Below are 27,651 nucleotides of genomic sequence, written 5' to 3' on the forward strand. Positions count from 1 at the left end.
GGAGTTATTCAAGTTCTTTTCTCTCAGAAAAGTTTTTTATGTAAGGCAAATTCGTTCAATTGCTTAAGCAGATTGAAGTTATTTACTATTCAAAATTTTGATCTTTTCTTTAATTAAGAAAAAAAAGAAAAAAAGCACATTCAAGATCTTGAATTAAGAAATTTCTTGTGTAAAACAAATTTGTTCAATTTCTTAAGAAATTATCGTCAATCATTTCCCTTTTTATGATAAAAATTTTCAATTAATTTTATTTTTGTGGTTGCTGGATTATTACTGAAATTCTTGTTTCTGTTATCCTTGTTTTCTGAAATCTGCTTGAAATTTTGATAAAAAAAATTGAATTGTTGCTGAAATCTTGGAAGAAAAATACTGATTCATGAAAAATCTACCCATGTTCGTTCAAATAATCCTAAAATTTTGGGAAGGAAACTGTCAAAAAAATTGCCGGGAATTTCTAGCCTGCTGCTTTATATATAACTAGTGCGACCACTCGTGCGATGCGCGACGAAATCGAAATTAAATAATATTTTAAATAAGTAAATATAAATAAATACTACAAAATATGATTTAAAAATAAAATATCAATTATTCAATAAAATCCCGAATTTAAAAATGTACTCCACACAATTATCAATTGTGTGGAGTAATTTTTAACTATGTATAAAGTGTAATGATAACTATAGTCATTAAATAATTTTAAATTATTTGATAATATTATTTCTTGTAGTGAATGAAAATGAGTATACACATTATTATTACTCCACACAATAATAAATAAATAAATAATTTCATACACAAACATAAGTAAAAAAGTTGTAAAATTTTAACATACAGGAATAAAATAAAATATTTTAAAATTTTAATAACCTATTCGTTTTAAATTCATTTTTGATAATTTTTGTACCATATTAAAGATCTTGATACGAACTTAAACTTAATATGCATATTGAATATTTATTCATAAATCAAATTTGATGATATTTAGAAAATAATTAAATTATATAAAAAAATAGAAAAAAATTAGTGAAAAAATTGATGGGAGAAGAGAGAGAGAAAATAGAGGAAAAATTTGGAGGGAGTATTATATAGATATAGATAATATAGATAGTGAGTGGGTATGACAACACGGAGACGGCCCAAGGCCCAAACAAATTACTCCTTCGCCAGCCCGAAGCTGAAAGCCCGCTTTCGAATTCTGACCATACGGTAGTTGCCACTGCAGTTCGTACATTCACCCAGAATAAAAAAATAAAATAAATCATAGTGTACAAAAAACCAGGAGCGAAAACGAAATCTCCACCCAAAAATCCAAGCTTGTGATGTCGCAAGCTCGAGTGTACACTGACGTCAACGTTCATCGGCCTCGGGAGTACTGGGATTACGAGTCTCTCACCGTTCAATGGGGGTATTTCATTCCCGTTCTTCAAAATTTTCGCCCAATTTTTTTTTTTTTTTCAAGTTTTCTTTTATTTTCCGAGTAATTATCCATCGTTGATAGATTATTTCATGATTGAAGTTGCATGTTGAGTTAATTTTAGTGGGAGGTGATGGGGAATGGTTTGATTGAGATTTATGATGTTGTAGGTACATAATTATGTTTCTCGTTTTTGCAATCATAGTTGCCTTAGATTGGTTGAGCATATGAATAAGCTTGTTAGGGAACAGTAGTTACTAATTGCTGCTGGAGACCTCATATTTTGGTGTCTAATGGGGGTTAGCTTAGTGAAGTTGATATGAATGTTGTGGGACAAGTAAAAGTTGGAGGAGGTATGAGTTTTGGGTTGGACATATATAGTAGCAACTAGCAACTGGAGTTAATCGTTTTGGTCTCTTTCAAGTTTGAGCTTCCGTAAACTAGTTGTTTTAGCTTGTTGTAGCCAGATACTAGAAAGGTAATACGTTTAGCACTACTTGATTGTTTTGTTTCTGTCGTGCTGAATGATAATATCTTTTTTTATTTATGTGTTGTTTTTAGATGTTTTTTGTTGTTTCAGTCACATGATTGTGTTTTCTTGTCTATTTAGAGATCAAGATGATTATGAAGTTGTTCGAAAAGTAGGAAGGGGAAAATACAGTGAGGTCTTCGAAGGTATAAATGTCGCAAATAATGAAAAGTGCATCATCAAAATTCTCAAACCAGTCAAGAAGAAGAAGGTAATTTTGTATTCTTTGTTGGGTGCCAGTAAAGGAAAGAATGTTAATGGTACATCTTTTTTGTCAGGCGTCTGTTTTACTATGTGTAATAAGCTTCTCTAGAGTAACATAATTTCATTTATATAGAAGCTTGTATGTGATCCTATGTGAGTAAATCTTACAGTTGTGACATATGGGCGTCCACGTCATTACATATCTGCATCATGCTATCTCCTTTTAATTTATTTTCTAAATGCCCTTTATATGTTTCTTGAGAAGTACAGGGACATTTTCTGCTTTGAAATTTGTAATCAGACATTATTTTTGGTCCCCCTGGATGGATAGTTCCTTTTTTGTCTGGTGCTATATACGACAATTTTAGCTAGGATTATTTTTTGAACTTCATTTAGTTTAATTTTGGTGCCAAAAGAAGTTCAAATATCATTATTCGACTTCTTTGTGGACAAAATTCTCTACATTTGATGATACACTTCTCTACCTGCTGGCTTCTTTTAAGTTAGAGCTTACTGTATTAACTTTAAAATTCAATCATTATATAATTCTTTCCCCATATTTCTGATTAATTTGAAATATCAAGGGTCTGCAACAGCACAACCTTTTTTGTTTATAATTGTAGCGAATGCTGCTTGGTGATTCTTTTTCGAATGATGCAGATAAAGAGGGAGATTAAGATACTTCAAAATCTTTGTGGAGGTCCAAATATTGTGAAGCTGCTAGATATAGTTAGAGATCAGCATTCAAAGACGCCTAGCTTGGTGTTTGAATACGTGAACAGCACCGACTTTAAAGTCTTGTACCCAACATTAACTGATTATGATATACGCTACTACATTTACGAGCTTCTGAAGGTCTCCTTTCTGTCTTATTACTAAACCTTTTCATAGACTTTTGTTATTTTCTACCTATTTGTTCTTTGTTAGGTTTTGGTTTTTTATACCTTTTTTTGTCATTGATCATTTTATTCAGCTTATATCTGGGTTTCTGGAAATTAGTGAATTATTCCTGGATAGGAACTTCTTTGAGATATTGAAGTATTGCCTCACTGCTGTGTGATTATGGGCAATATGCAATTATGCATTATTGTTTCCCCTTGAGAGGATTTTATCTCTCTCATTTTATAGGTTATTTGATATTCTATTTACAATTAGGTTGGCACTGTCAGGGTATTTCATATTTGGACTTTTTAAGCATTCTGTGATTATGCAAAAGCACTCTGGTTCGTGATCATAGATGAATATGTAGTAACTAAGTTTTTTTTTGTTTTTCTTTTCCCTCATACCTGTATGACATGTCTCTTTGCTTTTATTTGCATTTTGTTTTATGCTCGTGGAAAATTGATTCACGACTTTGCATGGAATGATGAAATTCCAGGGTTTGGGAACTTGAACTGCTATACAAATCTACTTAGTTACAGCATTGGCATATAGTATTCCATACAGGTATAACCGATTGCCTTGTAGAATGGCAGGGCTATTTATGAACTGCAATTTTGTAGTATCTTATCTCTTCTTATAACTTTTTAATATTTGCTTATTTAGGAGGTTTTGGCATTTAATTATCACTTTTGAGCAAGAGTTGCATAATCTACTTCCAGGATATGACTGACAATGCCAAAAGTGCCAGTTTCTTGCACTGAATTCATTTTATGTCTATTAGATGATAAATGTTATTTTATTGAACTTGAATTCTAGTTCTTGTATTTATTGTAACGTTTAAGCTTTTGTATGGGACATTGTGGTGTTTGGAAATCTTCGGCACCTACAATGTTGATTTGTACTAATCTTACAGTTGCTCTGATTTGTGGTTGGTGATAATTCTGGATGACAATTGTTGTATGAAAGTTGATTTTTTCATCTGGGTTGATATTTCCTGTTGTTGTCGCCCTGGTTTAAGAGATTGTTCTATATCCAAAATTGCAGGCACTCGATTATTGCCATTCACAAGGGATAATGCATAGAGACGTGAAACCTCATAATGTGATGATTGATCATGAGTTGCGGAAACTTCGGCTGATTGATTGGGGGCTTGCTGAATTCTATCACCCTGGCAAAGAATACAATGTCAGAGTGGCTTCAAGGTCTTCAATTTTAAATTTCTAAATTCTAGTCCTTTTCACTTTGGGTTGGGGCCAGGGGGAGCCGAAATATTGAAAAAGGTCAAGCCAACATCCTTAGCAATCCCACTAGAGAGTTTTCTTCCGAGTCCTGCCTGAATGTGGCTGATTCAGAAAATGATGTATCTAATCTTCTCATGTTGCTCCGCAAGCCCATGTTGAATTGTGTTACTAACCTGTGGCATTTTGTCTTTGGAACTATACCCCAGATACTTTAAGGGGCCTGAACTACTTGTGGACTTGCAAGACTATGACTACTCTCTAGATATGTGGAGTCTTGGATGTATGTTTGCTGGGATGGTGAGAATTAGTTTTGTTAACATAATCTGTATTTGCTATTAGCTTTGGTTGTTGGACAATAATATTCTTCCAACTTGCAGATTTTTCGTAAAGAACCTTTCTTTTATGGACATGATAATCAAGATCAGCTTGTCAAAATTGCCAAGGTATACTTACTTTCTAGAATTATCTATCTTTCTGGACAATTGTTTTCAAGCTTGCTACTTTGTTTTATCACACGCTGATCGACTTGTCCAAAGATTTTTGTTGTTATTGCTTGTTTCTCATTCATTCATATACTTGACTGCCCAAAGAATGTTGTACGCATATATTATCTTTGTTTCACTGAATTTGTGATATCTAGGTAATAAAGTCCTGCAGTGGATTTGAAATGTTCCGTATTGGCATGTTTCTAAATCCTCGTTCTTCAAACCGGAATTTCTGCATGCCCCAGTTTCCCCTATTGCCAAATCACTTCATTGTTGAATTAGTGAACTATACCTACTTGAATTTTACATATGCAGCCTTAACTTCTATTTTAGACAAGAAATATTTTGTAGTGAAATTGATGCTAAATTTTTTATATATCTTGCTGTTTTATTACTTTTGGTGTTGTGCTGTTGCACATGGACATTTTAATGTAGCATCAATGCCGGTTTGCGTATTTCTAGTGGGTTGTCAAATCATGCTGATTTTCCGGTTCGTATTGGATGTCCTGCAATCCTATCTCTGTCATAACTCAGGCAGCCTTGAGCCTTCTTATGAAACAAGACATGTATAAAATAGATTCTGAACTCTTTGCGTATTAGTCGTATTTGCTAAACCTTGTCTGTAACTTTAAATGTGAGTGAGTTGTGTGGACCCTACTACTATTAATGGAAGTGGAAAATTTTTCGTGGACTGACAGAAAAAGAAATTGTGGCAAATTTTTCGTGGGCGGAGGGAGTATCTGGTTTCTGGGTATGTCATACTGGTGTATCTATGATATTTTTATCATGAGATTCTAGAATATAGAGGATTTTGTATCATTATCAGTCTGATATATCCATCAAGGGCTCTCATGCTGTAAATATGTGAAACTTCATATGTGAAGATTTATTTTCTCTCGATAATAAAGGTACACTTTTATTAACTTTTGACTTCACAGGTCCTTGGTACAGATGAGCTGAATGCATATTTGAACCAGTACCATCTTGAGCTGGATCCTCAACTTGATGCTCTTGTTGGAAGGTAGTTAAAAAAACGTACTTCTTTATTGCCCTTCCAAAGGTCAAATCAAGAACAGATATTGGAGAAAGTTATATTTACTTATTTGATTCTGCTGGATGCAGCTATCTTCCTTCTATGAATGGTTTCATGAATTGATAAAGGGAACCAATTAATCCGCAGTCCATGTTTAATGGCTTGAGTTGTTATTATTCCTCAGGCACAGTAGGAAACCCTGGTCGAGGTTTGTTAATTCAGACAATCAACATCTCATCTCACCAGAGGTTACTTAGCCTTCCATAACTTGATGAGATTTCGTTTTATTTCTCTTATAAGTTGTTCGACTAACATTTTTCTTGATTCTTTTTGTTTCACAATGCGACAAGCAGGCTATTGATTTTCTGGATAAGCTTCTCCGCTATGATCATCAAGACAGACTTACAGCCAAAGAAGCCATGGTAGCATTCTATTTTTATCACTTTTCTCGCATTTCCATTTTCTCATAGTTGTATCTCACGCACTGTCATCTATGGCTCGTTTCATTTCAAGAGAAGCACGAATCAACAAGGTTGTCATTATAAAAGACAAACTGACATGCATGAGTTGATCCGCGTCTTAGTTTCTGTTTAGGGCTGGATACATTTTGTACTGAGATAAGTTTTGGCTCTGCCATTAGCACTACATTAAAACACTCTTTTTGTTCCGTTTCAGGCTCATCCATACTTCAACCAAGTGCGGGCTGCTGAAACTAGCAGGACGCGGATGCAGTTGCAGTAGGTTGAATTATCACATCCTCCGATGTCATATCATGTACGGCAACGAAGGGAAGTATTTGCCGGCTATCGGTTTTCAATGGGACAGGTGGTGTGTTTCACGCCTTCATTCCTAAATTCTTCCTACATTGCCAAAAGATTGTACAACACACACCTCTACTTAATTGTAACACCCACTATATTTAAGTTTGGGACTGTGTGGAACTTGATGAGACTGAAGTAGTGTTTAGTAGACTATAAAATGATTGCATGTTTGATTATCCATGTATCTAGATTTTCCCACATCTTATGGGCAAACACTTGATGAAATTTGAATTAAGATGCCATAAACCGCAGAAATGTCGACAAATATTAAACTCGGTGTGAATTGAAGAGGTGCAAGATGTTAAAAGAAATCTTGAGAAGTAGAGAACATTCAAACATCAAGTGCGTTATAACAGGGCAGAGAATATTTATATAGACTGAGATAATATGAACATATTTCAGAGTTTCAATACACTTAAAACTATCAAGAGTTTAGGATATTATCTCAGCAACAATACTGAAACAGCTTCAAAAACATTGACAGACTCGAGATATAGTTGAAACCCATTTCGCCGGCTGCTCCTCACTTCTTCAGGTGGGGGAAACAAGTGTAGACATCAGCCTTCGGATGTTTTGCTTCTGCATGTTCTCTGCATTTCACCTCCGAAGTAGTGCAAATGAAAGTTTGCATACAAACCTTGCACTGCAATTTACGACCAAAAGCACGAAATGATCATCAGGACAAATTGGACACAAAATGAGCCACATTATCCAAGATCGTCATCCATCACGATTGGATTGTTTGGTGCTACTTAAACAGGATAATGCAAAAGAGAACTCAACAATTGATACCATACTGATAATGAACAATGTTAAGTTAATCCAAACATGCACCTAATTTCTTGGGCAATGCAGTTATGCACGGCAATTCCCAGCCACCCCTACTCAATGAGATCGAGTTGACACAACTGAGAAACGTGCCATTCTCTAGATAAAGTCACAGATGTCCTTAGCTTCATCATTATATGAGAAGTTGATATTTCACCATCTGGATTTTCACTATGAGAAGCCAATTCGCATCACCGTCTATCTACACTACACTTAATAAACACGTAGTCCATCTTCTGAACCAAATAAAAACTTAGAAAGGCCTACATCTTATCATAACAAATTGCAAGTCTGAAAAAAAATACATCAGTTTGTCACATCTTTACACATTTCATACTGAATCAAAACAAATAAACAGTTGAGCTAATCAGGAGCAATACAATATCAATATCAGCCTATTCAGCAAAAGCTTTTTCAGTCCACCATAAATACACACAAGACAACAATAAGAAAGCACAGAAAAATCACATAAGAATTATTCGGCACATAAAACCCCCAAAATCCAAGAAAAAAAAAATCAAGATATCACAATAACTCAGATAAATCAACAATAGACATGTAGTAAGAATTATATTTATATAAAGTTTAAAAATAAATAAATAAACAAAACCTGGATGGTCATAGCCTTCTTGTTGGTTTCAAGCTGACTTCCTGCCCAGAAAATCAAAGACGCCCTCACGATCAATTGAATAAAAACGAGATTAAAGAAAAATAAAAAAGAAATGAGCTTCTGATCCCAATCATGAAATTTACAGAAAACTGAGATACCTTTCTGGCCTTTGAGCTTCTCCATGTTTCTCTCTCTAGCCATCTTTGCCTTCTGCCCATTGCCTCCACCCATGGCTTCTAGCTCCTTCCCCTCTCTCTCTCTCTCTTTTTTGGGGTGTGTTTTTCTTTTCTTTTTGGGGATCAAAACCCTTTATTTCTCGTTGCTCACTTCTCTTTGGCCCTTTGACGGTAGAGATGCAGAGGCATCAATTGCGGTATATATATGTAAATTGGAAAATAATTTATTGAAAATATGTTTATATATTTTTTCTGGTAATATGGTGAAGTAACAGGGGTATTTAATTTGGTGAAGAGGGGGTAGATTCTAGAAATACAGACGAGCCAAAGGAAATTAACTCGTTTTATCTAATCTTCATTAAACTTATTATTATTGAAAATTGGAGTTTGTAGCTATTTTTTATAAATAAAATGACAACCTTTGAAAAATATTAAGTTCTAAAATAAATTAACTCGTGTTTTGAACCAAATTTATCTACAGTGATGAATTTATATAGGATTTTATTGAGTTTTGGTTATATCTGTAATTGACAGTCTTGACTTTAAATTTTTATTATAATAAATTATATATTAAATTGTTAAATAAAAAGATAAAGAAATTGTTAGTGTGGCTTAGTCATAGTCATATTAACATGGAAGATTAGCAATTTCACCTTATTGATACATATGCATAATTTATTGACGACTTATTTGCGAATATGTTAGTGGAATTGATCCAATATAACCAAAACACATGCATACATAGTACTAGCATTTACATCCCGTGCAATGCACGGGTAAACATTTTTAATTTTTATATTTAATAAAAATATATATATACAATTTAAACATAATCCTTCAATTTTATTATAACTATAAAATTGTCACTCAATTTTAAAATTAATTTAAAATTGATTTTAAATTGAAAACTCCCTTTTTAGTATAGTATAAATTTCTTCCGTATATAAAATATCTTTTTAATTTTTTATTTCCATTTAATATGAAGAATCATGTATTGGATTCAATGATGATTATATATTATATATTTCTTAAAAGAAATTGAGAGCGATCTCTAAGAGGATACCAAACAGTGCGATCTCCTATGTGTGAACAGTGAGGTCCTAGATCCAAACCTCATTATTTTCCCTCCCCAACTGTCCCAAGTCAAAAAAAAAAAAAAAAAAAAAATAGATCGAGAGCGGACCGAGTAATAATTTCTATGAAGTAACAAAAAGTTGGCGATAGTTAATATTTTTCACACTCGCATTAATTATCCCATTCAGTTCCGTATCAAACGCCAATTTAGTGCGGTTTGTAGTTCTTAGGTAGTTGTGGAAAAGTATAATTAATAAGGAGTAGCTTTTAATAATGTTGACTAGTGTTTCGGAAAAAAAAAAAAATTACTTATGCAGCCACGTTATGGTTAGTTAAAAATTAATTAAATAATGTGCATGTGTTGGTCAAGCGGTAAGGCCTTAATGTCTAAGGCCAAAGGTCTTGGGTTCGAGTCCTTTGTGGCGCGATCTTTTAATTTCTTTATTTAATATTGTAAATTTATCAAAAAAAATTTAATTAAATAATAATTTCGACTTTTTTAAATTGAAAAAGAATTTAATTATTTTATTGTACTGTTCACATTTTATAGTTTTTTTTAAAAAAAAATTATACTTTTAATTTAGCTTTAAAAAAGAAATAAAAAAATTAAAAAAATATTTTATGAAAAAAAAAATGTTAGAGTAATTTTCTGAAATAATTTGTTTTTTACTTGGGTTTTGAAAGAAGAAAGCGGTTTAAAGTTTAAACTCCCTTACCTCTTGTAATTCTCCAAAAAAAGTTTAAACTCCCTTTCCTTGTACGCATAATTTTTATTTTCTTTGAAGCGGAAAAGACGAAATATCATTAAGATAACGAAAATTTTATTTATAGTTAGTAAATATCTTACCTATTTTTTAATGTTATGTTAATAGTCTTAAGACAAATACAATGTTTTAATACGCAAAGAGTATAATATTGTAAAAACACAAAAACTTGGATGCAATCAGTTGCACTGTGCAATTGGGTTGACCCGTATTTTAAATAGTGTTATTTAATTATATGGTTAGGATCATGATATGGATTCAAGTTAGGGTACAGATCATAATTTAAATGAGGGTGCAACCGGCCAGCTCTTGCAAAAATATGTTTATTGTGAGTTGTGACACGTTAATTCTTATCCAGTTAGAATATCAAAATCGGTCCTTGACATAAACAAATGCTTTCACATAGACATCTTTGATTTTTATAACATTTATATCTATTTATATACCTAAGAAAATATGTAAATAATTGACGAGAATAAGAGAGCACAAAAACAATTAGCTCTATGCGAGACAAAACAAACACTCGGGATAACATCATGCGTGTAATCTCACAATTTCCTTATATTACTCATACGTGCCATATTTAACAATATGATAAATATGTGACATAACGCTAACTAAATGTGCTCTTCCATATCGAAACAGAATGCGCACCAAAATTCGAATTTTAATGAATGTTCTGTGAGTGTATTGTAAGTGAAGAAAATAATTCAATTTTATTGTAATATTATGATGATGAGAATAAAAAATATAGGATTTTTGGTGGAATATACGCAATAAATTTATAATTAAGTTGGAATTTGTACTGAGATAATATTCAAATAAAACGTGTGTATATTTTTGTGGAAGATACCAAATTGATAAATTTTCGAAACCGAGGGAGCATGAGATATGATAGAAAATGGGATAGATGAAATGAATTAAAAAGTAGTCACATATGGAAGGAACATTAAGATTGGATATCGTGTGATTCAAGATAAATGATGGATATCAAGGAATAACATGTTAGGCAAAATAGCATCAAAATCTATCAACTTTGGACCGATTTTTATTTTTTCCATGACTTTATAATTTCACGTAAAAATTTATAACTTTAGATTCGATTTTTAATTTTCTCATAAATTAACAATTCCCCCAAATTAATGCTTATATGTCAATCGAAAAATACACGTAAGCTATGTAGTCTGACGAGTAAAACGACTTTGTTTAATTAACTTTTAAATGTCATCATTTTCTTTTAATTTTGGGGACTAAATCAGAATCTGAACATTCTCCATCTTTACTGCTCTCAATCTCCCTTATCTCTTTCTTTCCGTCTCAACGGCAGTCATCACCGCCCTAATTTCAGACGACGGCACAGCCTGGGCCCTAGCCCCAAATCTCGGCTTCCCTTTCTCTGATGGCGTTAGTGACTCCACACTACCGCCTTTCCTCTCTCCGATGAAACAACAGTGGTGAGCTGCCTTCGCTATTCTCCCTCGACTCAAACTGACAACTACAGGGGTCGCCGCCCCTTTACACGCCTGTGTTTTCCCTTTGGTTGGACGGTCAAAGCACCGAGCTACCACCGGCTACGCCACACAGTCAACATTCCCTTCATCAACCGACTCGACAGACGGCACCAACTCAAAACGAAAAAAAACAACGATATGTTTTCCTTATATAATCTATTCAGCATAAGTGTGACACGTAAGTTACACATCATCAAATTAACGGCCGAAAAACATCATTAAGGAAAAATTACAAATCGGATCCACGGTCATGGATTTTGACGCGAAATTATAAAGTCATGGAAAAAACAAGAATCGACCTAAATTTGATGGATTTTGACGCTATTTGTCCTAATATTTTCTCTGATTAAATAATTGAGGTGAAATATTAAATTCAACTGCTAGGTCCGCTACTAATAAATATTAATAGGATTTAAATATTAGTATATTTTATTTATTTTTGGTTTAAATTATATGTATAATAGTATGTAAACGAGATGGAAAAGTGAGATTGCAGATGTGTTCATCAAGCAATATACCAGCTTAATTAGTATACATAATACATGCACCCTTGAATTAGGAAAAATTACATTAAGTTATAAGAAGGCTATATATACCTAAAATTTATAGATCCCACCATGAGGCAAGTGTGGCCAAGAATGTTTATTTATAGTCAAAAAGTAGGTGCAACTATTGAGATCACGTATGCACCCACCCCACTTACAGCTGGTCTCACTAGCTGCATAAATTTGTGGTGCATATTTCAAAGATTTTGCAAAAGGAACAAGTGGTGCGCAACTTGAACGCCCATAAAAAGGCAAAGAAAAATAAAAATAAACCATGGATATGATGTTGAATCATGAATATGTTATCCGTGGGAATGTGCATGTGTGTTTTTATATATATATACGTGATGTTTTTATTGATTGGTGAATATATTAAGGGGTCCAAATTTAATCTACCCACTCTTATAATCTATCTTACAAAACTACCCACATTACCCAAAAGCAAAAGTGATGGTGATAGGCATGCTTGGTTTTTTGTAAAAGTTCTTACACAATGTCAGAAAGATGCCATAAATGTCAACTCACGTCACTTTCCTGCATTAATATATACTGTAGGTTGAAAAATTGAAAAAAATTAGGGGACGTTTGTGTGTTAGAAATATTATTACGAAGGTACAAAAATTCACGATTATGTGTATTATGAAGGAAATATTTATTTTGAAGCGAATGGCATAACTAGCCGCCAGAAATTCTTAGCCGGCAGCACTAGCCGCGGAACTTTTTTACCGGCGGCTAGTGCTTACGGCTACGAATTTCTGGCGGCTAGTTACGAATTGAGAATCAAAAAAAGGTTCTGAAACTAATGGGTCAACTAGCCGCCAGTAAACCCTAGCCGCTAACACTAGCCGCCGGAGAAAACACCGGCGGCTAGTGCTAGCGGCTAGGGTTTACTGGCGACTAGTTGACCCATTAGGTTCAGAAATGTTTTGTTATTACATATATGTTTAAATTGGAATTTTTCAGCCCTCGTATTACTGTTTTATTAAATTTTGTGCATTTTTAACTACTTATCTTACACATTTTCTTACACAATTGTTCTTGTGTAAGAACTTTTACAAAAAACCAAGCATGCCTATCATGCCTATCACCATCACTTTTTGCTTTTGGGTAGTGTGGGTAGTTTTGTAAGATAGATTATAAGAGTGGGTAGATTCCCCTATTCACAGATATATTAATGTGTTTTTTACTGCATGCATGATGCGCAAAATAAATTGACAATCTACTTATAATGTATTTATATGTAGGGATCGGAGAAGTTCAGATAAAAATTAATTTTATTGTGAAAATAAAGAACTAATCATAACCGTCTAAGTTACATGATGTGAGGTTGAGATGATTCCATGATTTTCTCCTTTTTTATTATAAAATTGTGTTGATAAGGTGAGGACCGATGACTGTAATTTGCAAAATAAGGAGTAACAGATTATTTCCATTTTTAAGGGATTTTGCACATATACTAATAATATTATTACTGCAGCAAACTCCAGTATATGAATAGTGAGGTTTAAGGTTCAAACTTCACGACTCTCCCTCCTCCAAGTAAAAAGGATAAATATAAAATAATAATAGTATTATTGTTTTATTGTATGTGTGTGTTTTTTTTTTGCTTATTTAAATATTTCTTTTCCCACAATAGGTTTTGTCGTATTTTTTTTTCCAACGATGTGTATTGCGACATTCAAACTTACAAACATATATTTATGTTTTCTATTTTATGTCATATTGTTATTTATTTATTTATTTTATTGTATGCTAATCACTATATAATATTGTTTGAGATTCATGCTCTATTCTTAATTCATGATTTACGTGGATTAGTGGATTAATGAAAAAATTTTATTCTATTTTTCTTCATTCCTATATTTATTGCCGACCGTTTTTGCAATTCAGCTTGAAATTAATGCTAAGTCAATTTGCACTTTTTTTTTTTTTTTTTTTACTTTAGGAAAGGGAGAGCGGTGGGGTTTGATCCCTAGACCTCACTGTTCGTATACAAGAGTTCGTACCGCTGGGAATAACTTGCACTCTTTTAGGTTTAGAGATGTTTACTTTTGTAAATGTATTGCTTCACCACTACACTACTTTGTTGTTCTTTGGTTGCAGTCCAAAGACGATTAATTGTTCTCCTAGAGCACTTAAACTTCACCATAGCTTCATTGATTTTTCCATTTTGCAGCCTTTCATTGCGGTGGCCTTCAAGCAATAACCATGTATTGTTGTTATTGGATAGCACGCCTCATATTGACTTTTTGTTGAATGTAATTTTAGCAATAGGTGTTGGTGAAAATGCCGAAAGAACATGCTATATTTATAAACAATTGTTTGCCTTTGAATTGAAATTTTAATGGAAATTTTGGATGTTAGCCAAAAATTTGGTAGATTTCAGTTTTTGCATCAGGAATGAAAGTGATTGCAACTTTTTCTAAATCATTTCAGTTTTTCTGCCGGGAGGGTTACTTTGCTGCGCTCTGTTCTTACGTCAAAACCGATTTACCAACTGTCTTACTCTGTTCTACCCAAGGGTATCCTTTCGAAAATTCGAAGTTTGTTTTGTAACTTTCTTTGGGGAGGGAGTGGGAGGTCGGGGGAAAGAAAAATTCATTGGTTTAAGTGGGATGTGTTATGTGCTGATCAAGACAAGGGAGGGCTCGGTTTCAAAGATCCGGAGAGGTTTAATAGGGCTTTAATGGTTAAATGGATTTGGCGCTTCCTCTCCGAGAAAGATGCTCTGTGGGCTAGAGTGGTTAGGGCTTGTAAGGGGGATGTCAAATGGGATGATGGAGGCTTCAAGCTAGAGGGGAATAGGGGGATGAGGGCGTGCTGGTGGAAGAGGGTTTTGAGCTTAAGTTGGGGGGAAAAAGGGAGGAGCTTTAAGGAAAATATGGGTTTGCAAATTGGAGAAGGAGATTCCATCTCTTTTTGGCACCATTGTTGGGCTGGGGATAAGTGTTTGAGAGATCGATTCCCTAGGCTATTTCGTCTTAGTGATAACTAGGGAGGGACGGTCAAGAGTATGGGGAGCTGGGTTGAGGGGGAATGGGTGTGGTCTTTCAACTGGAATCGGGAGTTGTTCGATAGAGAGAACGAACAGGTGCTTGATATGTTATATTCAATCAAAAATTTTGGTGTGGTTGCAAAAAAACAGGACGGATATGGAAGTGGAAAGCTACTAAAGATGGAGTGTTTTCAGTTAAGACGGCATATAGAAGTTTCAACAAGGAAGCAACAACAAATGTCAATAGGTGCAAAGAAGTGACTTTCGACTGGATTTGGAAGGCTCCGGCTTCACATAAAGCAAAAACTACAGCTTGGAGGATTATTAACGAAAGAATGGCGACAGTTGATAATTTATTGAAAAGGAAGGTGCCTATCTCAAATTCAGAATCAAGGTGTGCTCTGTGTCAAATGCAACTCGAAGATGCCAATCATATTTTTTTCTCCTGCATTATGACTGCTGGAATCTGGAACGAACTCCTCAGGTGGCTCGGCAAGCAGTCAGCTCTTCACTCAAATGCAATTGTCCATAGCTCGGCTTTCACAAATATTGGTAACAAAAAAGATGGTCAGTTTCTTGCGGGTGTGTGGATGTGTACTGTGTGGTGTATCTGGAAAGGGAAGAGCGAAGTTCGTTTCAACCATGGAAAATGGGCTCAAGATAAAATGGTGGCTGAGATTAAATCTAGACTTTGGAGTTGAAAGCAGGCATACAATCTGAGAATCCCAACCGAAGACTTTAGAGCTTGGTTTGCCGCAGCAAATCTGGAGGAGAGTGGAGCAGAGAGAAATTGATTTCAGAGATCAAGACGAGACTGTGGAGCTGGACGATGACTTTCAAGGTGTCGACTTCAACAACTGACTTTAGGCATTGGTTTGCAGCGATCAAGCTTTACGCTTTGAGTTTGGATTTGGTTGTTGCTGTTGAGCTGTGTTGTTCTGATCTCTTGGATTTTGTTGTTGCTGTTGTGTTGTTTTGTTTTGATATCTCTGGTTAGTTTTCTTTTTCTTGTACTCTCCTTCTTCTCTTTGGGTACTACTGGTACCTGTTGCAATAAATTCTTTCTTTGCCTGAGCAAAAAAAAAATTCAGTTTTTCTGCCTTTTTTTTGCATTTCAATTTAGAATTTGAAAGTTTTGGATTTTGGTGAATTCAACTTGAATTTTGGAATTTTTGAAATATAAATTTATGTGGAATTAAAAAAAATACTATTAAGTTCAAATCTGGAACGAAAAAAACAAGAATTTAATTTGAAATAAAAAATGAATTAAAACTTTAAATACTTAGCGGACAGAGAAAATAATTAGTAATTTCCTTAATAACATGGTCTCCACCTACTTTACTTACTAAACATCATTTTCTTAATTTTTGTGCCCAAATCAAAAGTGCCAAGATAAGTGAAACAGATGAAGTATTTTTTTTCTTAATAATTCTTTGCATTCTCATTTTTCTCTCTCTTTTTTTAAAAACTTGCACTTTAGTTAATGGTAAAATATTCGATGTACATATCAAATTAAATATCGCTACAAGAGCTTTAATTTGATATATAATATGTTAATTTATTTTAAATAAAAATTTATACAGATTTAATGTCTTAAAATAAAATATTCTTTTCTCCCCTCTCTCTTATTTTACACAATATAATTTTTATTGCATTTGAAAATACTCCATAAGTCCACAATATCGTTGCCACTTTGTGGATGACACAAATTTTAAGTAAATGGAGGATGATAGTAGTAGTGGCTATTGTTGTGAGTGGTATTTGTGGACCCTATTCTATAAATGGAAGTGACAAGGATACTGTGGAGGGACCAAAACTGCAAAAATGACAATAATATTGTGGACAGATGGAGTATTAAATATAAAGGTAATTATTTAATTTATGAAATTGTATTCTTTTAATTCTAAAACAAAAATAAAATTGTCTTCTTTTACAATGAAAATCACAACTTCATTCTATCCATTTTATTTTGAATCTCATATTGATTTTTGATGAAACTTTATAAAATGATAAATTTTGTACAATCACATTAGTTTTTCAATAGACTTCTTGAGTTTGAATCTCATGTATAGTTAAAATTTTATTTTTCGAAATTCACATATTTACACAACGAATTTATATGTGTTCTAAATAAAATTGATACTCCATCCATCCCACACTCCACAAGGGTCGGGCACAAATGTGTTAAGAAACAAATAATTTATAATAAAATAGGAAAAAGAATAATTTTTTTAGGATATATATATTTATCCAAAAATAAGAGAGATGATTATGTGTGAGACACAATAATATATATATGATGTAAATAATAATTATGTATGGATATTTTCATTTTAGGAAGTGAATTTTAAAATGGAACACTCAAATAAAAAAATGTAGCTTTATTAGCATGGGATAGAGAGATTACATTTTAGCTGGTTCGTATTATTGTTGTTGTTGTTGTTATTATTATTATTATTATTATTATTATTATTATTATTATTATTATTATTATTATTATTATTATTATTATTATTATTATTATTATTATTATTATTATTATTATTATTATTATTATTATTATTATTAACGTTCCGGCTTATAAATAATGGGTTAATTACGCCAAAAGCCATGAACTATACCCAAATTTCCAAACTTTCCATGAACTTTTTTTTTTTAAATCAAAAATTCCCTGAACTTAAAGTGGTGAACAATTTTTCCACGCTTTTTTCTCCGGTGAAGCTCCGGGCTGACTTGTCGCCTACATGGTAATATCGAGCTGACATGGCGCTTATTTGGACAGAAAAATTGACACTTGGAAAAAAAATGAACCAAAAAAAAGCAAAAAAAGAAAACAAAAAACCATTCTCTTCTCCCTCTTCCGGCAAACTCCACCGCCGCCTCTCTCTCCACGTCCACCGCCTTCCCCCATCACCATCACCAGATCTGCCGCCCTCTCTCGTTCCACCGCCCACCGCCTTCCCCCACTACCCCGCAGATCCGCCTTCCCTTCTCTCTCCCTCTCGTGTTTTCTGCCCATCAGAATAGCATCGCCGTCTCTAACTCCACCGCCGGCTCTCTCTCCACCGTCCACCGCCTTCCCCCACCACCATCACCAGATCTGCCACCCCCTCTCTCTCCACCGCCCACCGCCTTCCCCCACCACCCCGCAGATCCGCCTTCCCATCTCTCTTCCTCTCGCGTTTTCTACCCATCAGAATAGCGTCGTCGTCTCTGAAATTCGGGCGAGCGACCGCCCATTCCTCCGATCAACGTCGCCTCTCCCTCGACTGTCTCCCTCTTCTCTCAATTGTTCTCTATCTCTCTCTGTGCTCGACTGCACACTCAAATCGACCCTAATTTCTTCTCTCAAATCCTCTGGAGAAAACGAAGATGAAAAGCCCCAATTTCCCTCATCTTAGCCTGAATTCGGCGAAGTTGACGCCTTACCTCTCCGCCTCAAGCCCTAGCTCACCTCTGTTCGACACAACTCAGCCGTCGCCGCCTCTGGAACCGGTGAGGAGATGACATTCTTAGGTCGATCCTCCCCTCAATCTCACATAATTGAAGCAAAAAGGGCGAACCCCCAGTCCTCTCGACTCTGGAAAAATTGCCGCACTGCTTCGACGTCTTCCTTGGCCGGAATCGCCGTTCGACGTCTCAGTGCCGCTGGAGGAAGGCTCCTCAGATCCGCCGCCTCCCTGAGAGAGAGGTTTGGGCTCAAAACGACGTCGTTTTACCCCCTACTAAACGACGTCGTTTTGATTTTCGTTCGGCGGTGCCACGTCATATTTCAGGCTACTTAGAAATGCCATGTCAGCACTCAATTTGGGGATTTTTGAAAATCATGGAAAAATTGTTCACCATTTTAAGTTCAGAGAATTTTTGATTTAAAAAAAAAAATCATGGAAAATTTGGAAATTGGGATATAGTTCATGATTTTTGGCATAATTAACCCATAAATAATAGCTTACGATACTAATGATAAAATCATAAAACTGAAGTCAGACTGAAGTACACATAACTAAGACGTGTACCAATTTCAGTATATAATAGCATTTCAGTAATTTTCGATTATTTCAAGTCTGAAATCACCTAAATATTTCCATGATTCATATTCAACTGCAGCAAACACTGTAGCATTCATCATGGCTGCAAACTCTAAACAACAAAAAACCCGATCATACATCGGTTCCAGACGTTGTCTAAATTGCCAGCTACAAATTAATGTATATATGAAGCAATACAATATTATTTGGGATACTAATTTCTGGATTAAATATTACATAAATTATTATTCTTCTAGGGAAATGTAGAGGCCTACTAATTAACTAATTTATATAACTAGCGTTGCCATTATATTATTAATTAGGCAAATTCAAAACTTCTTGCCCACACCTGGCCCCCGCCCATACCCACCGTACCCTCCACCACCGCCGCCATTGTCTCCATCGCCACCGCCATCGCCACCGCCGTAACCTCCCATCCCGGAACCAGAACCACCCCCGCCACCGTATCCGCCGCCCGAACCATATCCAGCACCACCTTGGCCCATGCCAGAGCCTCCACCACCACCGCTACCCCACCCTCCGCCACTACCTCCCCCAAAATCATACCCACTTCCACCATTACCCCCTCCACTTCCACCACCACCGCCATTACCAAAACCTCCACCGCCAAACCCACCCCCACCACCAGAGCCGCCGCCAAACCCGCCTCCGCCGCCATGGCCACCACCCCAACCCCTTCCAGGCCCAAAACCTCGACCTTTATCATATCCACCAGCCGTCAAGCCCACATCAACACCAGCATTTTCAGAGATTTGTACCCCTTTCCCGGCGACGGAAGGCGAAAACCTCCCCTCCATGGCAGCTTCAACACCTCCATAACCACAAGACAAGATCACAACCATAAAAAAAAGCCACCAAGAAATTATGTAATTATGCGCTTCCATGATTGGCAAATTACAAGACAAGAGAATTAAGGAGGTGGTGGTAGCTGGCGGCGCTCCGCCATTATATAGGGCTGCATATTCATGGCGATGGAGTGGAAGGTGTGAAGCATGCTTCATGAGTTTGGTAGCGAACGCATTCCGCCGCGCCCCCATATTAACACAACTGCTTCAAGATAATATATCAAATAAAAACCTTTATTCGTTTGCAGAATAAACACACATTTGCAAGCATGTACAGCTATATTATTATTTTTCCTTCTCAATATTTGATTGAACTTACAATAAAGTTTTTATCTTCTTCTATATGAAGGCATGTTTGTTTGTCAGGAAAGTAATGTGAATTTGGATTGTTATTCCCAGGAAAATGATTCCGTGGAAAATGAATCTTAATAAATTCATTATCCAGTGTTTGAAAATACCAAAACTAATTGTTAAGATTCTGAATTTGTATCATTAAATAAATAAATAATCAATATATATAAGAATTAAATTGTAATTTAATCTTCATAATAAATTTCTCTAATTAATTTTATAGTAACAACAAAGTACATTATTAAGGTTAATTATATGATTTATAATTCTAAAATCAAATTCAATTTTTTTCTTACATAATAATAATAATAATAATAATAATAATAATAATAATAATAATAATAATAATAATAATAATAATAATAATAATAATAATAATGTACAACATAAAGTATGATTTATAGTTTTAAAAAATTAAATTAAGATTTTCATGATAAAGTATGATTCATAGCTCTAAGACTTAAATTATAATTTGCTTAAAATAAATTATGAACTAATTAAATAATAATAATAATAATAATAAATATGATTCATAATTCTAAGAATTAAATTATGATTTTCTTAAAATAATTCATGAATGAATTAATCAATAATCAATAATCAATAATCAATAATCAATAATAATAATAATAATAATAATAATAATAATAATAATAATTTGTATTTTATAAAATAATACAAATAATATTTATATATATATATATATATATATATATATATAAGTAAGAATCATGAGAATGAGGAAAAAGAATACCTAAGAAAAGACAGGAATAAGAATCCTGGAAAGTTGCACTACTTTCCTTGTTTTCAGGATTCTGATTACTTTCCCTATCTGACAAAAATTTAACCAAACATAGGAATTTAATATTTTGGCATCAGATTACTTTCCCATGACAGAATCCGTGCCAAACAAACATGCCCTTACGGTATTCTGTCGCAAAATTTGATATTTTTTTCAGTAATTAAGTTTTATCACACTTACTAATTTTTCACCAATTATTATAATGTTTTGATATTTTTCAATAATGTCACGAGGTCCAAATTCCCACATTTAAATGTTGACGTGACACAACGGATCTGATGTGGACATATATACGTGTGACATTATTATAAAATCATTTCATTTCTTTAACATTTTGTTTCTACAATTTAGTGGAATAAGGATAAACATTATGTAAAAACATGTGAAGATCGTTCAGGGACCAATAAAAGGAATTGATAATACCGAAGTCGCTAAAATTTCACTTAGCAATCAATCTTTTATTTTTTTTGACAGTACAATTAATCTTTTATTGACAATGAGAATTAAGCTATTGTCATTAGGAAGTATGGAATGATCCTTTTTATTTAGCAATAACTTCAGTTGGATCAAGTTTGTTCTTATTGCATTTGGGCTTTGAGATTTACTAAATTGGGCTTGGTGTAGAATCCAACATAGTGATGCTATATACTCATATTCTATATACTTCTCTTCTTTTTCTTTTTGATGGGAGTACATTTTGAAATTGACCCAACCTCTCTCTACTGATATTCGATATATTTTTGAACAAAAGATCACTATGATGATAAAATAAAGCTCAGTTGGCAATTTTTTTTCTTCCTTCAATTAGTAAATTGGGTATTCAAATCATCTAGAAAGTTTAATGTGAGGGTATGTACAAGTCATTTTATATTTTCTTCAAATTAACTAATATATATATATATATATATATATATATATAGGGAGAGGTTCAAATACGAACCACTAAATAAAATTAAAACAGAGAACCATTTTAAACCATTCGATCATCAAGATCTACGGTGGATGCATCATCTTGGTGGATGAATGCAGATCTTGGGTTCGAATCCTGAAGGGAGCAAAAAATTTATTATTTCCGGATGCATTAAATTTAATAGCGAATGCATTAATTTATATAGTAGATGCATTGATTTTAATGGTTCTTATGTTCTCACGATAAGTGTGGTTCTCACTATAACCGCACCCTATATATATATATATATATATATATATATATATATATATATATATAGAGACGCTTCCCCTCCAACCAATAGGTCGGGGGTTCGAGTCACCCTAGGAGCTAGAGTGTGAGTGGGTTTTTTCCTTTCTTTGGTTGTAACAAATTTAAAAATATATATATATATATATATATAGATATAGGGGAGAGCTAAAATAAGTACACTTCTTAAGATATAAAATAAGAATAATTTTCAGCCCTTAGATCATCAATATCTACGGTTGATTTATCATCCTGTTAGATGAATTCATGGTCCTGAGTTTGAATCCCAAATGTAGCAAAAATTTATCTTTCGCAATTCATACATTTATACAGCAAATTCATACGCGTTCTACAAAAAATTCATACATTTTTCCTAGTTCTTAGTATTTCTTATTTTAAGAGGTGCTCTCACGGTAGCTCTTCCATATATCTATATATATATATATATATATATAGGGGCGCGCTCCAGTGAGACCCCCTATTTTTCGTGTAACATGAGTACAATGAATAAGACATATAATACTAATGAACAAAATGCATATCTAATGAACAAGATGTATATACTAATGAAAAATAAAATTTAAAAAATTCGTAATGAATAAGACATATATACTGATGAACAGGGCCGTATATACTGATGAACAATGCAGTATATACTGATGAATAACAAAATTTAAAATATTCTGCTCCCTCCAGGATTCGAACCCTGCGAAAAAAAATCACCTTCCAGATACAATATCAGCCATAGGATTGATAAAATAAACGCAACAGATCGTGCCCTAGATCTCACTAAAATTAGGGGGTCTCATTGGAGCGGCCCCTTATATATATATATATATCAATAGACCCGCATATCTGACGGATATGGATTTAGATCACAAATTTTCAGACCCGTCCAATCTGGGGCGGATCTGGATCTATGAAAATAAAACGAATCTGTATCTGATATTTATAGGATCCGATCCAAATCCGACTCATTGTCATCCCTACTTTTGCGATAAAGTAAAGACATTATTACACGATTTTCACAAAATCGTGTAACAATCATGAAAACCGTGTAATTTCCCTATATAACAATGTATAAAGTATATAATAATGTAAAATACATTACTACACAATTTTTGCGACTATTACATATTTTTGTAAAATTATACATATATAAAAGGTATGTAACAACATATTTTACACTATTACACGATATAAAGATATTTTGATCAAAATTATTATTTTTATAATTTTATTTAATAAATAAAATTTATGATTTTGGCTAGCTAGAAGAAGTGTTGCAGAATCTATTGATAGTCTATCACTAAATTTATTGGTGATCAAGGTTTACTTCATCAAGTAATCAGGTCGAGTAATTAGAGATTCACGCACTTTCACTATCAACAATCGAAAAAACTTGAGTTAAATATAAATAATACTCCCTCCGTCCCATTATATCTGAGACTCTTTCTATTTAAGGCGTTCTATTGTAAGTGAGACTATTTTCTTTTTTGATAAAGATTTTACTCTTTAAACATATTTTCACCTACAAACAAAATACAATTTTCTTAATTTTCGTGTCCAAAAAAAAGGTCTCACATACAGTGGGATGAAGGGAGTCACTACAAGAATCTGACCGATTACCGACGGAAAATTCCGTCGGTAAAGTCAAAAATTCCGTTGCTAAAAATTAATACCGACGGATTAACGACGGCGCGCGTACGTCGCTTAAAATATGGTCGGTAAATTTTTTACCGACGGAAATTAAATCCGTTGCTAAATTACCGACGGAAATAGCAACGGAATGCCCGTCGGCTGCGAGGGGACGACGACGGCGTCGTCTAGACTTAACGACGGAAATAGCAACGGAATTTTCCGTCGCGATTAGCAACGGAATCAAATTCCGTCGGTAAATTTCGTGCGGGTATTAGCAACGGAATCAAATTCCGTCGGTAATTTTCGTACGGGTATTAGCAACGGAATCAAATTCCGTCGGTAATTTTCGTGCGAGTATTAGCAACGGAATTAAATTCCGTCGGTATTTTTTAATACAATTTTTTTTTTAATTTGCATTATACAATTTAACGACGTCCTGTTACACGCTTCTTTTCAATTATATAACCATCAATATCGAAAACACCAAATGAAATTTAAATTAGCATTCGAATAGTCATAACTTAACAAAATATTCAAGTGTTCACAAATATATAATAGAAAAATTAGTGTAAAATACATTTTAAGAAATTCTTAACTACAAAGAACAGAAGCAATAAGGTTGCTTTTTCAATATACTATCAATTTGGCTAAATAAGAGCTTCCATTATATCATTGAATACTTTAAGAAGCTTTAAAAAATGCCTACTTCACCAAACACTGCAAACTTCTCCTGGATTGCCTCTTGTAAGCGATCTTCAGCTTCATCTTCTGATATTTCTGAATCATTAGAGACATCATAAGGATTAAATAGCCAGCACATTAGTTTATTATTATCAGGAGGTAGAGAATGTATATACAGTAACAACTAGAAACAGACAAAAAGGTGTACATAATTAAAAAATAGGCATCATTATATGTAGAAATGAGACATAAACATAAAATCCCAAATTGACATTGACCGACCAATTTATCCAGACAAATATTTAAAGAAAAACATGGAATCATGAAAAAGCAACAGAGTAATCTGCAGCTTATTCGCGTACAATTACTGTGATTAGTTTTAATTCACTTCCTCTGACCAACTAATACCTGCAACTGCACCAATTGTTTTCTCCACATTTGGTAGGCTTTGTGCTGTACGGACTCCTTCACCACCTACTGAAGGTCCCCATGAAAATGGTCCAGCAGACAAGTCGATGAAAGCCCACCTGGAATAAAATGACTACCAACTATTAAGCATCAAGATCCTGAGGGGAAAAAAATAAGATAGAGAAGAGGGTGGGGGGACTTCACCTTTGATTTCCAATCCATGTATCTGTCAGACATTCAGCATGAAAACCATTTAAGTTTTCAGACTCTAAATCTTTCTTAGAAACAAGCTTCAAATTTTCATTTTTCCCTCCCAAAACCTACAATAGATTTTGAAAGATCATACTAGAAGACTTCCCAAGAAGAAGCTTGCATTAGAAGGCAATAAAAGCTTCCACAATCTGATCGTCACAGCCAGTGCATATTTAAAGATATGAAACTGGCATTTGCCTTCTCTTAAGGAATATATCAGTTAGCATTATAACATAAGAAGAAAATACCTGCAGAACTTTGCTCTGTATCATATGGGCTGTGTCTTTTCCTTGATATAGCGTCTCAACATTGTTCAATGTGTCAAGGCATCTATTATACCACTCTATCTGATAATCATTTCAGTAATATCCAAGAAAGCACATCAGAATCATGAATAAGAGTGCAAGATTTTCCGAGAAAGGAATGGAAGAAAGCAAGAAACAGCAAAAGTCTAGCTATTTCTTTTTTGTAATTTTCTTTGTCTCAAACATATTGAACTTGCTCGACAACAAAAAACTTGATAGGAAGCAAGTACTACCAATAGATGTGACAGAAACATAGAGATAAAAGCTACAATAGTGATTGGTTGATCAAAGACTTAATATAATTTCGTGTATTGCATAACCAACAAGTTATTAGGATCAGAATTAGAAAAGATATCTCAACCAAAGAAAAATTTAGTGCGAATTCAGTATTCAGGAGTTTACAAGGTTGTAGCAAGGTAGTGGTGGTAAAACTAGTTACAAGAGCTCTGAAATATTTTTCAATCTATATGTCACGACCAGATACATAAGAAAATATTTGAAATAATAGGATTTTTCAAATAATTAATGGAAATTAAAAAAAAAATTACAAACCTATGGAGGAATCCGACGGACGCAGGCAGCGGAGGAAGAGGACCGGTGGCCGCGGAGGAGGAGGACCGGTGGCGGCGGAGGAATCCGGCGCTGGCAGCAGAGGACACGGCGCCAGGGAGGGGCGGGGCGAGCAGCAGCGCGGCGTGGGACGGGCAGCGGCGCAGGGCGGGGCGAGCAGCGGCGCAGGGCGGCAGCGGCGCGAGGCGGGGCGACCAGCGGCGAGGCGCGGGGCGGGCAGCAGCGCAGGGCGCGGAGCGGCGTGGGGCGGAGCGAGGCGGGCAGCAGCGCAGGGCGCGGAGCGGCGCAGGGCGGGGCGAGCAGGGGCGCGGTGGAAACGGCGGCGTGGACGAGTCGCCGAAGGGGAGCACGCAGCGGGAGTCGCCGGAAATGGGGAATCGGAGGGGGGAAATTTGGGAATTTTGAGAAATAGAAGTGAAAGTTGTGTTGAAAAAATGAAGGAGGAGGCGCGGTTCATTCACCTTTTTTTTAGGGCACAGCAACGGAATAGCAACGGAAAATTCCGTTGCTATTTAGCAACGGACGTGAATTCCGTTGCTATTTAGCAACGGACTTGAATTCCGTTGTTATTTTTAAAATAAATATTTTCGGTTATTTGAATTAATTATTAGCAACGGAATAGCAACGGACAATTCCGTTACTATTTAGCAACGGACGTGAATTCCGTTGCTATTTAGCAACGGACTTGAATTCCGTTGTTATTTTTAAAATAAATATTTTCGGTTATTTGAATTAATTATTAGCAACGGAATAGCAACGGAAACTTCCGTTGCTATTTAGCAACGGACGTGAATTCCGTTGTTATGTTTAAAATAAATATTTTCGGTTATTTAAAATAATTATTAGCAACGGAATAGAAACGGAAAATTCCGTTTCTATTTAGCAACGGACGTGAATTCCGTTGTTATTTTTAAAATAAATATTTTCGGTTATTTAAAATAATTATTAGCAACGGAATATCGTCCGTCGGTAAATAGCAACGGAATGTTCCATCGCTATCTGCAATTTTTAAAATCGCGGAAATTAAAAAAAAAAAATAACAACGGAAAAATTTCCGTCGGTAATTTTCCATCGGGGATCCGTCGGTAAATCCGTCGGTATGTATGAAAGAGTATTTCCGTCGTTAATCCGTCGTTATTCGGTCGTTATTTTGTAACGAAATTAATTCCGTCGGTAATTCCGTCGGTGTCCGATAGCTTTTCTTGTAGTGAGTAGTAAAATTAAAGAAACCTTGGACAAAACCTTGTACTCGCCATAATTTCACGAAGCACATCATCATAATATTAATGCCTATTATGTTTCTAAAAAAAATCCATATCCATGTCATACAGAGCTTTCGTCATGCATGGATATATATATATATATATATATATATATAAGAAGTTGAGATTGCACAATAGTAATTTAGTTATGTATATTTTTCGGTTGCCGACATAT

At 34.5% G+C, this 27,651-nt stretch overlaps 4 protein-coding genes across 4 annotated transcripts; 1 reads left to right on the plus strand and 3 right to left on the minus strand.

The window, feature by feature from the left end:
* Positions 1–1,127: 1,127 nt before the first annotated feature.
* Positions 1,128–6,785, plus strand: LOC131010743 (casein kinase II subunit alpha-2-like). Its single transcript, XM_057938406.1, has 10 exons — positions 1,128–1,405; positions 2,025–2,154; positions 2,808–3,002; positions 4,074–4,231; positions 4,477–4,567; positions 4,648–4,713; positions 5,694–5,776; positions 5,973–6,036; positions 6,142–6,210; positions 6,464–6,785. Exons 1-10 carry the CDS (start codon positions 1,320–1,322, stop codon positions 6,527–6,529), a joined length of 1,008 nt encoding a protein of 335 aa, XP_057794389.1. The 5' UTR covers positions 1,128–1,319; the 3' UTR covers positions 6,530–6,785.
* Positions 6,786–6,952: 167 nt separating this feature from the next.
* Positions 6,953–8,539, minus strand: LOC131010744 (uncharacterized protein At2g23090-like). Its single transcript, XM_057938407.1, has 3 exons — positions 8,206–8,539; positions 8,048–8,088; positions 6,953–7,252 (listed from the first exon to the last, which is right to left on the minus strand). The coding sequence occupies exons 1-3, from the start codon at positions 8,276–8,278 to the stop codon at positions 7,133–7,135; spliced, it is 234 nt and encodes a 77-aa protein (XP_057794390.1). The 5' UTR covers positions 8,279–8,539; the 3' UTR covers positions 6,953–7,132.
* Positions 8,540–19,469: 10,930 nt separating this feature from the next.
* LOC131009818 (uncharacterized) lies at positions 19,470–20,003 on the minus strand. Its single transcript, XM_057937225.1, has one exon. It carries the CDS (start codon positions 20,001–20,003, stop codon positions 19,470–19,472), a length of 534 nt encoding a protein of 177 aa, XP_057793208.1.
* A 4,483-nt stretch (positions 20,004–24,486) lies between these two features.
* Positions 24,487–26,739, minus strand: LOC131010745 (uncharacterized). The gene is made up of 4 exons (XM_057938408.1): positions 25,588–26,739; positions 25,292–25,407; positions 25,088–25,206; positions 24,487–24,775 (listed from the first exon to the last, which is right to left on the minus strand). Exons 1-4 carry the CDS (start codon positions 25,609–25,611, stop codon positions 24,690–24,692), a joined length of 345 nt encoding a protein of 114 aa, XP_057794391.1. The 5' UTR covers positions 25,612–26,739; the 3' UTR covers positions 24,487–24,689.
* Between the last annotated feature and the right edge of the window lie 912 nt (positions 26,740–27,651).

This window comes from Salvia miltiorrhiza, chromosome 2, assembly GCF_028751815.1.
Source record: "Salvia miltiorrhiza cultivar Shanhuang (shh) chromosome 2, IMPLAD_Smil_shh, whole genome shotgun sequence".
Lineage (NCBI taxonomy): Eukaryota > Viridiplantae > Streptophyta > Magnoliopsida > Lamiales > Lamiaceae > Salvia > Salvia miltiorrhiza.